This window comes from Oncorhynchus clarkii, chromosome 16 (genome assembly GCF_045791955.1).
Source record: "Oncorhynchus clarkii lewisi isolate Uvic-CL-2024 chromosome 16, UVic_Ocla_1.0, whole genome shotgun sequence".
In the NCBI taxonomy this organism is placed as follows: domain Eukaryota; kingdom Metazoa; phylum Chordata; class Actinopteri; order Salmoniformes; family Salmonidae; genus Oncorhynchus; species Oncorhynchus clarkii.
The window spans coordinates 38370699-38384979 of NC_092162.1; the positions used below are offsets into that span (position 1 = coordinate 38370699).

Here is a 14281-nt window from a genome sequence, read left to right on the forward strand (position 1 = left end):
ACTGTTTCTTCATAGAAATGTATTTTTGGTGGATTGCTTTTCTCATAGACAGATTGGCATTAGACATTTGACAGCTTTGGTAGATATGATTGCTTGCATTGCAAGATACGATTTGAAAGCTTCAATTTGATAGCCTCTGTTGCACATTCACTGTCTTGTTAACTAATAAGGTGGTCATGTTGTAATAAGATGAAATTGGACTGTTTTGTTGTCAACCTATTGTCCTCTTGAACCCTCACCCTGGCGTGGCCTGCTCCACTTTGTCTTGTTATGACAGGGGCAGGGAGGAGGCAGGGAGAGGCAGCCAAACGTCAACCAGCAGCAGCTACAGCAGGTATACAGCTAGCTGGCTCCACAGCCAGTGTGAATCTGAAAGTCCATTTATACTTGACCTGAGCTGTGCATGCTTTCTCCTACACTGTGCTGAACTTACACATTATTTTCGATGCGAACTGGCGCGTGGGCACATTTTATTGAATTTATACTGTTCTCTTGTGCTTGTAATTGGGGTCACGGTTAAGGAGGGATTTAACGTTTATTTTACTTAACTAGGCAAGTCTTGAGAACAAATTCTCATTTACAATGACATCTGAACCTGGATGATGCTGTGCGCCGCCCTATGGGACTCCCAATCATGGCCGGATGTAGTACAGCTTGGAATCGAACCAGGGACTAGTGACGCCTTATGCACCGAGATGCAGTGTCTTAGACCGCTGCGCCACTTGGGAGGGAGAGAGAGTGTGTGGACAGAGGCATGTTTTGGAGGATATATGTGAGAAGAGCCTTGCTTTAAATCAAATGGGATGAATTTCAAAACATTGAGGCATGAGAACTGGGTAGAGGGTAGGAAATCATGCTATGTAGAGGTTAGGAAGGATGGATAGGTCATTCTGGAAGGATGAACAATGAAAGAAAGTATGTGAGGATTTCTGATCACACTGCCACTGTCTGCTCCTTTTCTCTCTCTCTCTGTCCCAATCTATTTTATGTGCTCTCTGGCTCGCTCTCTGTTCTGTGCTCTCTTTTTCATTCTCCCCGGTCTCTCTGTGGCTCTCTCCTCCCTTCCACCCTCCATCTATCAATCAAATGTATTTTATAACATTTTTACACCAGCAGTTGCCACAAAGTGCTCTACAGAAACCCTACCTAAAACCCCAAGAACAAGCAATGCAGAGGCAGAAGCACAGTGGCTAGGAGAAACGTCCTAGAAGGAACTCTGCTCTAACCCTGTCCTGTGACTCTGGCCTCGCCCCTCTTTCTCCCTCTAACCTTATGTAACCCTTGTTCTCTCCTCTATCTAGCTGATGGACATGGGTTTCTCCAGAGAGCATGCCATGGAGGCCCTGGTGAACACCAGCACCATGGAGCAGGCCACAGAGTACCTGCTCACACACCCTCCTCCTCTACTCAGCGGAGCCGTCAGGGTGCGACCGCGCACACACACACACAGAGAGAGATTACAGATTACAGTCCCCCCCTCCCATAGTGTATATTAAGTGTACTTGTATGTCCCTCTGTCTGTAGGACATGACCATGTCAGAAGAAGACCAGATGATGAGAGCCATCGCCATGTCTCTGGGACAAGAGGTCAGCATGGAGCAGCGCTCTGATTCGCCCGAGGTTTGCCGCCACACACGCACACTTAGACATACGGAGGGAACACATTGGTGAATTAATTCAAACGTGAATAGACGAAGGCTCATAAATGAATAACCAGGGCCCAGCCCAGAAACAAGCTGTAGAGTCTACACCCTAGGTATGTGTACATCTGGAAGTATTGGATAGATGTAAGCAATACTGTTGTAGCCACAGATCTAGAGTTCTATTTCTATGTTTGCACCGTCGTCTTTTCAGTTGATGGGCTCATTAGAATAATAGCCACATTGCTTCTGTCTATACAGTGCTCTCAGATTTGTTCTGTGAAAAGGGGTTGTTTCTGGACCGCCACTTCACCACCACATCCGCTCATGTTCCCCACCTCCATCTTTCCCTCTCTCAGGAGGCGGCGCGTCGTCGTGAGGAGGATGACAGGAGAGCCAGGGAGCGTACGGAGGAGGAGGAGGCTCGCTGCCTGGAGAGGTTTCTGGAGGCCGAGCCCCTGGACATTACGGAGCTCCATGCCTTCACTGACTCCATGCTCCCCGGCTGCTTCCACCTGCTGGACGAGCTGCCAGACACAGTCTACCGCCTCTGTGACTTGCTCATGACCGCCATCAAGAGGAGCGGCCCCGAGTACAGGGACCTCATCCTACGACAGGTTGTCAACCAGGTGAGTAACGTGTGTGTAGTTAGGTATGATATGCCCGAGTTAAAAAAAAATATATATATAAATTATTTCACATACACCGGATAGGTGCAGTCAAATGTGTTTATAGACTTTAGTATCAGTATACCAGCCTCTCTGTCATGTTTCTGATGTGTAGGTGTGGGAGGCAGCAGACGTGCTGATCAAGGCAGCAGTACCCCTGACCACCAGCGACACCAAAACGGTGTCCGAGTGGACCAGACAGATGGCCACCCTGCCCCAAGCCTCCAACCTGGCAACACGCATCCTGCTGCTCACACTGCTCTTTGAGGTACGGAAAAACAGACACACACAGAAAAACATCCTACTGCTCAAAATATTTGTTTGAGGTAATGGCAGAGAAAGAGAAGCACAGCAATTCCTTTCACTCACACTCACTCACTGGCCCTGTATGCTGATCCACGCTGTCCTGTTTTCCTTAAGGAGTTGAAGCTGTCGTGTGCCAGGGTGGTGGAGAACAGTGGGATCCTCAATGTGCTCATCAAGCTGCTGGAGGTGGTGCAGCCCTGTCTGCAGGCTGCCAAGGAGCAGAAGGACATCCAGACACCCAAGTCAGTACCACCCCGTCCTCTGGATCTGTCACAGAAAACTGACGAAACTGACCGCTCGAGATTAGCTAGCTGGCACACCTGCAGGATTGCCCTTCAAAAATAGTGTCATAGTGTCCTGCTAGAAATAACAGCATAAACGATCTCTTTCCTTTTTTCCAATGCCTTACTAGAGAGAATTACTTCAGGTGAAGTAAATGTATAAGCCTGGCTCCTCCCAGACAAATTGCGATGTTCAATACGGCTGCACGTTGTCTGTGACTCTCTATAGGTGGATCACTCCAGTGTTGCTGATCATTGACTTCTATGAGAAAATGGCCGTCTCATCCAAACGCAGAGCGCAGATGAACAAGGTAAGAATGATGTCCTCCGAGTGTCGCATAAAGATGAACCGACTCTATAGAATATGCATATGATTACCATCGTGTTGCCATAGCTGGTCTTTTCCTGACCCTTCTCTCACTGAAAATACACATTTTCTTGTTTCCCATGGACAATAAAATAATTTTCTTCCCTCTCTCTTCCTCCCCTCTCTCCAGTACCTGCAGCCCAATGGTAATAACTGGCGTTGGTTTGATGACCGGTCCGGCCGCTGGTGCAGCTACTCTGCCTCTAACAACAGCACTATAGACTCAGCCTGGAGGGCTGGAGAAAGCAGCGTCCGATTCACCGCGGGACGCAGGCGATACACCGTACAGTTCAACACCATGGTCCAGGTAGGAACTCTTCCTCATAGCCTCTCTTATACATGCCACTCCAACTCAAACAAAATAACTGAGTCGACAAACAGTGAAACATATTTATTTTATTTTATTTACTTTTTTAAAAATCCTGGTCTTTAAAAGCATGCTCAAAGGAGAGTATTCATTGAAAGTGCTTTTCAGTTCAGTAATGGGTTAAATTTGGGTCCGGTAAACCATTTCCTTTCTCAGATTTCTTCTAATGTTTCTATTCCAGGTGAATGAGGAGACGGGTAACCGTCGTCCGGTGATGCTCACGGTCCAGAGAGTGCCTCGCGTTCCTAAGCCGGCCAAGACGGGCAGCATGACGGACTCTGAGAGAGAGGAGGGAGACCGGGGCAAGGCAGAGGAGACCCAGACAGACCCAGGTGATGACTAGACCGACTACTACTAGATGGGAGGAGCTATCGTTCCAGTATAGCCTCAAACTGGTTTATGAGAGGGAGAAGGGAGACTGGGGCAAGGCAGAGGAGACACACAGACACTCATGTAATGGCCTTCTAGATGGGAGACACTGTTTTAGTGATATGCACAACCCCAGTGTTTTATAAGCAGATATGGTAGATTAAAGCACATTTTCAGCTAAAGGTGATGTGTGCAGATGTTCTTGACCTTTTGTTAGCCATTGCTGGAGCCACAAACTGCACTCTCACTGTTTATTGGCCAGTCTGAGATATTACTTTTTTTTACAACTCTGCCTAGAAGGCCAGCATCCCGGAGTCGCCTCTTCACTGTTGACGTTGAGACTGGTGTTTCGCGGGTACTATTTAATGAAGCTGCCAGTTGAGGACTTGTGAGAAGTCTGTTTCTCAAACTAGACACTGATGTACTTGTCCTCTTGCTCAGTTTGTGCACCTGGGCCTCCCACTCTTTCTATTCTGGTTAGAGCGAGTTTGTGCTGTTCTTTGATGGGAGTAGTACATATTGTTGTAATTGATCTTCAGTTTCTTAGCAATTTCACACATGGAATAGCCTTAATTTCTCAAGACAAGAACAGACTGACGAGTTTCAGAAGAAAGTTATTTGTTTCTGGCAATTTTGAGCCTGTAATTGAACCCACAAATGCTGATGCTCCAGATACTCAACTAGTCTAAAGAAGGCCAGTTTTATTGCTTTAATCAGAACAACAGTTTTCAACTGTGCTAACATAATTGCTGAAGGGTTTTCTAATGATCAATTATCCTTTTAAAATGATCAACTTGGATTAGCTAACACAATGTGCCATTGGAACACAGGAGTGATGGTTGCTGATAATGGGCCTATGTAGATATCCATAAATCAGCTGTTTCCTACAATACAATAGTAATTTACCACAATAACACTGTCTACACTGTTTCTGATCAATTTGATATTTTTTAATGGACAAAAAAATGGCCTTTCTAAAACAAGAATTTCTAAGTGGCCCCAAACTTCTGATACGGTAGCGTGTGTGTATGTATGTCATTAGACCAGTTATACCGTTTCTATAGTTGTGTACCGTAGTAACATCCCCCTCTCTGATTCTTTCAGACTCTGCCCCAGTAGCCGTGGAGATGAGTGCTCCAAAAGAGGACAATGCTACCCCCCAACTAAAAGAGTCCTCCTCCGGTCCCTCTGCTCCCCCCGCCCCCCCTCCCACAGCCCCCCTGGACCCCACATCGGAACGCACCGGGACAGGAGGAGCCATCGTGGTGCAGGGCCTGACGGAGGATATGACCACAGTGCTCATCAGAGCCTGTGTCTCCATGATCAGTGTCCCTGTGGACCCAGACACCCTCCACGCCACACTAAGGTTCCTGTTTTACTTCTATATGGTTCTTGTTTTCTTCTTGAATCTTTTTTTTGTTATTAAAAGTTGTCTTGAGTGTTATGAAAAGCTCTAGACCATTTAGCTGACAGTGGCTATCTTGTAGGAAGGTTTACTTGCAATGACTCTTGTGTTTGTTTTTGCCTGCCTAACATCAGTTGGATATACTGACTGAGTCGCTCTGTCTGGAAAAGGGCGTCTGCTACATGACTAAAATGTACTTCTGGAATATTTTGTTAGTGTGACGAAAAGCCCTCTACAACTAAAGTGTTTTCTTCTCTTTCAGGCTATGCCTACGCCTGACGAGGACCCACCATTACGCCATGATGTTTGCTGAGCTGAAGAGTACCAGGATGATCCTGGGGCTGACACAGGGGTCAGGGTTCAACGGCTTCACGCCCCTCGTCACCCTGCTGTTCAGACACATCATAGAGGACCCCGCCACGCTACGACACACCATGGAGAAGGTACTGGATATTAAACCCCTCCCTCGCTAATACCTACCCAGCATGCATATCAACAGTCCTCTCCTAGAAAGCTCCAACACCATTGCTATTTTTACTATTTCCTGATCAGTGGAAATAGGAACCCATTTTAGACTGTTGAGACACTCCCAGTCAGTGTTAAAATGTAGTACAATATAGCCATTAGGGTTTTGCACTGAGTGACAGTGCCCCCTGTCTACCCTCTCTAGGTGGTACGGTCAGCAGTGACCAGCGGGGCGGGCAGCACCACGTCAGGTGTGGTATCAGGCTCCCTGGGCTCCAGAGAGATCAACTACATTCTGCGTGTTCTGGGCCCTGCCGCCTGCCGGAACCCGGACTGCTTCGCTGACACAGCCAACAGCTGCGTCCGCATCGCCCTGCCCGCACCTCGCGGAGCTGGTACGGGTACGTTAAAATACTCTCATGGGAAAAATCCATATTTTATACAAGTGGATAGTTAAATGGCCACAGGCCTATCTAGCTGGAAGAACCATGCAAAGCAGCGTAGTGTGGTGACCAAATCTTTATTAAACCACTTTTGTATACATCTCGGACAGACCTGTGGCCATTCAACTATCCTCTTGCACCTATAGCTCTCGGCTAGTTCCCTATTTTACAGTGTAACGTAACAATGTGACTGAGTGATTAAACGTGTACATGGTTGCTCGAAGTGTTTCTCTCCCTTCCTCTGCTCAGCCTCAGATGATGAGTTTGAGAATCTGCGTATCAAGGGGCCCAACGCGGTGCAGCTAGTGAAGACCACCCCCCTCAAAATGTCTCCGCTGCCCCCCATCCCTGACACCATCAAAGAGGTCATCTATGACATGCTAAATGCCCTGGCCGCCTACCACGCCCCTGAAGAGGGTAAGACCCTCACACAAACACTCTATCCCGATTAGTCTTTCCCGTGAGTCCTCTCATCCTGTCTTCTCTTGAGTCATGGAGTCACATGATCTTAACATCAATGTTGCCTTGTAGCTACACCTGTGTGAAGTCTAGCTTACTGTGTGAAGTCTAGCTTACTGTCTAGCTCACTGTGTGAAGTCTAGCTTACTGTGTGAAGTCTCCCCTGTAGCGGAGCGTCCAGAGGAGCGTGCGGTGGCGGTGCCCGGGGGGCAGGACCTGTGTCAGATCCTCCAGGATGTGGGCGACGACGTTTACCAGCAGTACAGACTCACCAGACAGGGCAGTGACTTCGACTCGCAGTCCGCTTTCCATATCAACGTAAGTGTCATGTCTGGCTGGCTGTTTGTAAGAGTCATTCTGGCCATGGTCCTGTTTCAGTAGGGCACACGGTAGCAAAAACATTTTGCGTCGGGACAACAAAAGATATGGGCCGTTTTATTGAAACTTAAATAAATTATTCCCTGACTCAAATAGGCTATAGGTTGCTAAAATATCTGTATTTGTTTCATTTAACCTTTTATTTAACTAGGCAAGTCAGTTTAGAACACATTCTTATTTACGCTGGGCCAACTGTGCGCTGCCCTATGGACTCCCAATCACGGCCGGTGGTGATACAGCCTGGATTCGAACCAGGGTCTGTCGTGACTCCTCTAGCACTGAGATGCAGTGCCTTAGACTGCTGCGCCACCCGGGAGCCTTCTTTTATTTAGTAGGCAACTCAACCTTTGACTAACTGGACTAATCACAACTTTGAGTCCATATCACTGAGTCAAAATGCAAGCCGAGATCTACTGCTCAGATTTATTTATTTTTTAACATAATTTCAAAAACATAGGCCTATGCAACATTAACTAAATAAAAAAAGTTCTGTAGCAAAGAGGTTTGTACGTTATCACAGCATAGCATTGGCTATGCTTGAGTTTCCCTGCCAACGTTGTTCTTCTCAGACCGTTTTGATATTATATTTAAAAAAATATATATATGATCACACTGTTAATAGTTAGGCACAGCTAAGTGAGAACTTTTTTTTTTTTTACTGGACTGATGTCCTGCATCTGATGGTCAGTCTGAGGGGAAGGAGGGAACAGTGGTGAGGCTGCATCTCCCCAGACTCACCATCCCCCTCTCTCCACTGAGAAAAGGGGACACAGTCTTCCAGTTAATAATGAAACTCATGCACCAATTCATGTTGTTACTCCTATGATCAGAGTAAGTGAAATATTCCTCGATATTTAAAAAGACACAAGCCGCTAATAAAAACAACGCAAGTTTATTGACAATCTTTGCTGTACTTGTTATTGCAGCTGCAGTGCTGGTTGTAGTGTGACTGGAAGGAGCGAAGGTGCATTTTATGGCTTATAAAACTGTTGAACAAAGTGTTGACAGTGCTGAATAACAACATAAACACAAACTTAGGCTACACATCAAAACAGCAGCTCTTTGCTGTATTTGTTGAGTCTAGTCATGGTTTTAGAAGTTTTGACATCTCTCAATACAAACTCTGCTGCGTGTTCAAGGCTTCCTTTTACTCTATGGTTCTGGGAAACTGTGCAGACACGGTGATCTGAGCTTTCTGATAGGCCAGCGGTAGGCCTATAGGTGCACTTGATTTGCTCTCTGGGCCTGCTGGGTAGGTGGAGTTCTGCCTTCAGACACATGAAATGGTTAAAAATGCAACCGCTTTGCCTTCTCTGCGCTAGGGCTGCTGAATCAAGTGCATCTCCCGCCCCCAAAAAAAGGAAAGCATTTTCACGTGCGCTATATGGACTCGGGGAAAATGAACTTGGCAACGTATTGTTATGTGGCGGAAGATAACAACGTAATCTCTGCACTCTGACAAATTAGGAGTGTTTCAGCACCACACAAATGGGCCTACTAATGGACAATTCCCTGCTCCACTCTCTTCGCAACACAATTCAAGTTGCTGGTTTTGAAGAAATATATTATTTTTGAAATGTTTCTGACCCGCAATATAATTGTTTTGAACCGCGAGAAATGTTTTCATTCCACCCACAAGCTGATTTTTTTGGAGGGGGTCACGGGTGGTGTCCGGTCCGATGCAGGACTGTTCTTGTTGGACAAGTTCAGGTGAAACCTCTCCATTTCAAAATGTTTGTCTTCTTGAACCGGACCCAGGAGTGCGAGTGTCTTGAATCAAAACATTGATATGTATGTTTTGAAAGCTGCTGTATTGGTCTAGATATATTGTAGGTCATATTTTCTCCCCCTCCTGTCTCTCAGCCCCAGGTGTTTTCTGCAGATGGAGCGGTAGCTGATTCCTCTCAGTCTGGAACACCCCAGGGAGAAGGTGAGACCCTCCCTCCCTCCTCCTCACCTCCAGCCTCCACTGGTACTTTTACAATACACTTCTTTCCTTAGTTTGGTCAATTTGTATGATGCTAATATACAATATAGTGTATTTAAACCAAATGAATGAACAAAAATCGATTTGTCACAATTGCCCCATCAGTGTTGTAACATTCCTAGACACCTCTCTCCCCCTGCTCGATCCTAACTCTCTTCTCTCTCTTTTCCACTCCCTCCATCTCCCACCCTCTCTCCCCACCACCTCAGCCTCTACTCCAGAGGAGATGCGTGAGGAGAAGAAGGAGGTGGAGGGGGAGAAGGGAGCCAGCTCAGAGGAGGGTAAGGGGGCCAAGGCTAAGGCCTCCAAGCCCCTGATGCCCACCTCCACCATCCTACGTCTCCTGGCAGAGCTGGTCAGGTCCTACGTGGGCATTGCCACCCTCATAGCATCCTACTGCTATACGGCCGGACAGTCTGAGCTCATCAAGGAGGTAGGGGTGTTCTACCTGGACTGGGCAAAACGTCCAGCTTTCACAATCTATGTAGAGTTTTACTACTGTAATACATTTGGCACAAATTGCCTCAAGGGCTCGAAGGATTTGAGGAGTTTAAACACGATGTTGACAAACTCCTGTTTTTCTCTTCCCCTCCCTGTATTGCCATAGCCACTACTCCAACCTCATTAGAGAAAATGTGGAATATATCCTGTGTTTCTATTTGACCTGACTCTAGTCCTCTCTCTGTGTGCTGTATATGTATTTCATTTCTGTAGAGGTATGTACAATACATTGTGCCAGTCCTCTCCTCACCCAAGAGTCCATCTCTTCCTCTGCTACATGACTGTACTGCTCTATATTTGTAATATGTTGAGTATAAGACTTGTCGTCCTGACTCCCTTCTTGCTCTCTCTGTCTCTCTCCCCCTGCAGGACTGCAGTGTATTAGCCTTTGTGCTGGACCACCTGTTGCCCCACACCCAGAGCTCTGAGGACAAGGACACCCCAGCCCTGGCACGCCTCTTCCTGGCCAGCCTGGCAGCTGCTGGCACAGGCACCGATGCACAGGTGGCCCTGGTCAATGAGGTGAAGGCCGCACTCAGCCGGGCGCTGGCCATGGCAGAGGGCACGGAGAAACACGCCAGGTGAGGGAGTGGGCTGGGCAGGGCAGAGATATCATAATTGTCTCAAAACAATTAAGCCAAAGTTTTTTTCCATGGGGCTCATAAACTCGGCAAAAAAAGAAACGTCCTCTCCCTTTCAACTGCGTTTATTTTCAGCATGTATGAACATGACAAGATTCAACAACTGAGACATAAACTGAACAAGTTTCACAGACATGTGGCTAACAGAAATGGAATAAGGTGTCCCTGAACAAAGCGGGGGAGGGGTTAAAATCACAAGTAACAGTCAGTGTCTGGTGTGGCCACCAGCTGCATTAAATCTCCTCCTCATGGACTGCACCAGATTTGCCTGTTCTTGCTGTGAGATGTTACCCCACTCTTCCACCAAGGCACGTGCAATTTCCTGGACATTTCTGGGGGGAATGGCCCTAGCCCTCACCCTCCGATCCAACAGGTCCCAGGCGTGCTCAATGGGATTGAGATCCGGGCTCTTCGCTGGCCATGGCAGAACACTGACATTCCTGTCTTGCAGGAAATCACGCACAGAACAAGCAGTATGGCTGGTGGCATTGTCATGCTGGAGGGTCATGTCAGGATGAGCCTGCAGGAAGGGTACCAAATGAGGGAGGAGAATGTCTTCCCTGTAACGCATAGTGTTGAGATTGCCTGCAATGACAACAAGCTCAGTCCGATGGTGCTGTGACACAACGCCCCAGGCCATGACGGGCCCTCCACCTCATACTCGATCCCGCTCCAGGCCTCGGTGTAACGCTCATTCCTTCGACTATAAACGCGAATCCGACCGTCACCCCTGGTGAGACAAAACAGCGACTCGTCAGTGAAAAGCACTTTTTGCCAGTCTTGTCTGGTCCAGCGACGGTGGGTTTGTGCCCATAGGCGACATTGTTGCCGGTGATGTCTGGCGTGGACCTGCCTTACAACAGGCCTACAAGCCCTCAGTTCAGCCTCTCTCAGCCTATTGCCGACAGTCTGGGCACTGATGTAGGGGTTGTGCGTTCCTGGTGTAACTCGGTCAGTTGTTGTTGCCATTCTGTACCTGTCCCGCAGGTGTGATGTTCGGATGTACCGCTCCTGTGCAGGTGTTACACGTGGTCTGCCACTGTCCGCCCTGTCTCCCTGTAGTGCTTGCTGTCTTAGGCGTCTCACAGTACTGACATTGCAATTTATTGCCCTGGCCACATCTGCAGTCCTCATCCCTCCACGCAGATGAGCAGGGCCCATGGGCATCTTTCCTTTGGTGTTTTTCATAGTCAGTAGAAAGGCATCTAGTTTTCATAACTGTTACCTTAATTGCCTACCGTCTGTAACCTGTTAGTGTCTTATCGACCGTTCCACAGGTGCATGTTCATGAATTGTTTATGGTTCATTGAACAAGCATTGGAAACAGTGTTTAAACCCTTTTATAATGAAGGTCTGTGAAGTTATTTGGATTTTTACGAATTATCCTTAAAAGACAGGGTCCTGAAAAGGGGACGTTTCTTTTTTTGCTGAGTTTATTATTTACCATCCGTTATTTGTCACTTTGATGTGTGTCAAAAGTTGAAATTGGTAATGTATTTGACTAATGGACAGATTCATAGTGCATTCGTTATGCCTTTTATCTGTCCCTGTGTGCCTAGGCTTCACTGAAAACTCCCCATTTTTCTCTCTCTCCCCCCAGGCTCCAGGCGGTGATGTGCATCATCAGCACCATCATGGAGTCGTGTCCGTCCACCTCTAGCTTCTACAGCACGTCAGCAGCCAAGACGCAGCACAACGGCATGAACAACATCATACGCCTCTTCCTCAAGAAAGGACTGGTCAACGACCTGGCTAGAGTACCGCACAGCCTCGATCTGTCCAGGTACACACACACACACCACTGATCCTCTCAAACCCCTTACTCACCCTCTTAGAGGATTCACATTGCTTACTACTTTATAGTAAGGCATCAGGGAAATCTTCCCCTGTGGGTGTTTCTTCCAAACAGCATTCAAAACAGCACGTTGACTGGTAGCTTGTCTTGCACGGTGCCAAAGCTGGCTTAAGAGCTCCCCCCCCCAATTGGTTATTGTGACGTCGCATTGCTTAAATTTGCATAGATCTCATATTTTCTCAACTATCTTGTGGTCAAATCGCTTAATGTCTCCTTATTTCTTCCTTCCATTGAGAATGTTTTTCTCGGTTTCCCGGGTGGTCTAAGGCTAGCTGTGCCACCAGAGATTCTGGGTTTGAGCCCAGGCTCAGTCGCAGCCGGCCGCATCCGGGAGGCCCATGGGGCGGCGCACAATTGGCCCAGCGTCGTCTGGGTTAGAGAGGATTTCGCCGGTAGGGATATCCTTGTCTCATCGCGCACTAGCGACTCCTGTGGCGGGCCGGGCGCAGTGCACGCTGACCAGGTCGCCAGGTGTACGGTGTTTCCACCGACACATTGGTGCGGCTGGCTTCCGGGTTGGATGTGCATTGTGTCAAGAAGCAGTGCAGCTTGGTTGGGTTGTGTTTCAGAGGACGCATGGCTCTCGACCTTCACCTCTCCCGAGTCCGTGTGGGAGTTGCAGCGATGAGACAAGACTGTAACTACTACCAATTGGATACCACGAAATTGGGGAGAAAAAAGGGGTAAAATATATAAAATGGAAATGTTTTTCTCACCATTGACTTGTTATCTCAGTCCCAACATGGCAAACACAGTGAATGCAGCTCTGAAGCCCTTAGAGACTCTGTCCCGCATCGTCAACCAGCCCAGCAGCCTGTTTGGAGGGAAGGGGGGATCCAGCAAGAACAAGGCTGAGCACGACACTGTGGGAGCCGCCAGGGACTCCAATAGCAACACACAAGGTACCACAGGTGATGCACGCACACACACACACACACGTTTGCACTCAAACACATACACATAGTAGACATACACACATGTAGTAACAAATATGTACACACTACACAGACACCCACATGCTCCCCAGAAACTCACATTTAGACTGTTCTTGGCTTACTGTTCATCTCACTGAATCCATTTTCTTTGCAGGTGACTCTGGTGAGGCTGAGGGGACTCTGGTGGAGGGCAGTCACAGGGTCCAGGGGACAGACAGTGACCTGATGGACGGAGAGACGGAGGGAGACACGGCAGTCATCGCTGGTCAGCCGGAGGTGCTCAGCACAACGGCCATGCAGGTGGAGAACGAGCTGGTGGATCTGATAGACGAGCTGTTGGAGAGAGACGCTGGCGCCGTCAATAGCTCCATTATCGGTAAGCAGGGCGTCTGGAATCCAGGCGTCTTTTGAAAAGGGTGAAACGTTACAAACCGTTCAATTAGAAAAGCATTTTCTAGAACAGAATTGGGGTCTCATTTCACCTCTATTAAATCTCTATCTGCAACATTCTAAAAGGAAATGTTTTTCCAGATTTCTATTAAATGTGACCGATTTGATTCATTTCTAAAAAATGAGTTCTTGTAGACCACTGACCGGCCAGCTCATTATCCCCAGGAGGATGATCTCATCCTCTAGGGGGAAATGGCAATCATTTGAGAGAAGTTTGAGTTGGGTTTTGTTGGTGTTTTTTTCTCGGATTTACGCTTTGGCCACATGAGTATAGGAGTCAATAAAAATGTTTGGGTACGAGTTAACAGAATATAAACTTTGAAAACAAATGTTACTTTAATGTTTCACCTGTCTGAATACACCACTGGACTCATCAGAGTGAAATGGGATGGTGTAGAAGAAAGGGGCGGGCACATGCAGTACATCATCTTGTTTCTGATTGGTTGTTTGCTCTGTAACTCAGTGGGACGTGGCAGTGGTGAGGATGAATCACAAGAGGACGTGTTGATGGATGAGGCACCCTCCAATATCAGTCAGGCTTCTACTCTACAGGCCAACCGAGAAGGTAAGTGCTGGTTCTGATATTTTATTTTCACATTGTCCTCTCCAACATGGTTCTGACAATTATGGTGTATGCGTAACCTAGCCAGCACAGTACAGCTTGGCGTGGCTCTGTCGTAAAAAATACATGAAATATCTATTTAATTCGTTTTATTTAGTTAAATAAGGTTATTAGGGTGAAAAGAGTTCAAGTGTGTTGGGTG

The 14281-nt window shown here is 47.4% G+C and overlaps 1 protein-coding gene across 20 annotated transcripts in view; it reads left to right on the forward strand.

Moving 5' to 3' along the window:
• LOC139368399 (HECT, UBA and WWE domain containing E3 ubiquitin protein ligase 1) overlaps positions 1 to 14281 on the forward strand; it is a 79247-nt gene that overhangs the window by 42986 nt on the left and 21980 nt on the right. For 12 of the 20 annotated variants that reach the window (XM_071107218.1, XM_071107217.1, XM_071107231.1 and 9 more), the window contains 21 exons: positions 278 to 334; positions 1302 to 1424; positions 1525 to 1620; positions 2000 to 2269; positions 2424 to 2576; positions 2729 to 2856; positions 3125 to 3206; positions 3393 to 3569; positions 3811 to 3961; positions 5103 to 5364; positions 5666 to 5846; positions 6074 to 6269; positions 6561 to 6728; positions 6940 to 7088; positions 9012 to 9120; positions 9345 to 9568; positions 10006 to 10217; positions 11878 to 12060; positions 12868 to 13043; positions 13222 to 13443; positions 13981 to 14082. In XM_071107218.1, the coding sequence (XP_070963319.1) occupies positions 278 to 334; positions 1302 to 1424; positions 1525 to 1620; positions 2000 to 2269; positions 2424 to 2576; positions 2729 to 2856; positions 3125 to 3206; positions 3393 to 3569; positions 3811 to 3961; positions 5103 to 5364; positions 5666 to 5846; positions 6074 to 6269; positions 6561 to 6728; positions 6940 to 7088; positions 9012 to 9120; positions 9345 to 9568; positions 10006 to 10217; positions 11878 to 12060; positions 12868 to 13043; positions 13222 to 13443; positions 13981 to 14082 (3421 nt within the window). The remainder of the gene's footprint in view (positions 1 to 277; positions 335 to 1301; positions 1425 to 1524; positions 1621 to 1999; positions 2270 to 2423; positions 2577 to 2728; positions 2857 to 3124; positions 3207 to 3392; positions 3570 to 3810; positions 3962 to 5102; positions 5365 to 5665; positions 5847 to 6073; positions 6270 to 6560; positions 6729 to 6939; positions 7089 to 9011; positions 9121 to 9344; positions 9569 to 10005; positions 10218 to 11877; positions 12061 to 12867; positions 13044 to 13221; positions 13444 to 13980; positions 14083 to 14281) is intronic. The other 8 variants (XM_071107230.1, XM_071107236.1, XM_071107237.1 and 5 more) reach the window with 4 other exon arrangements.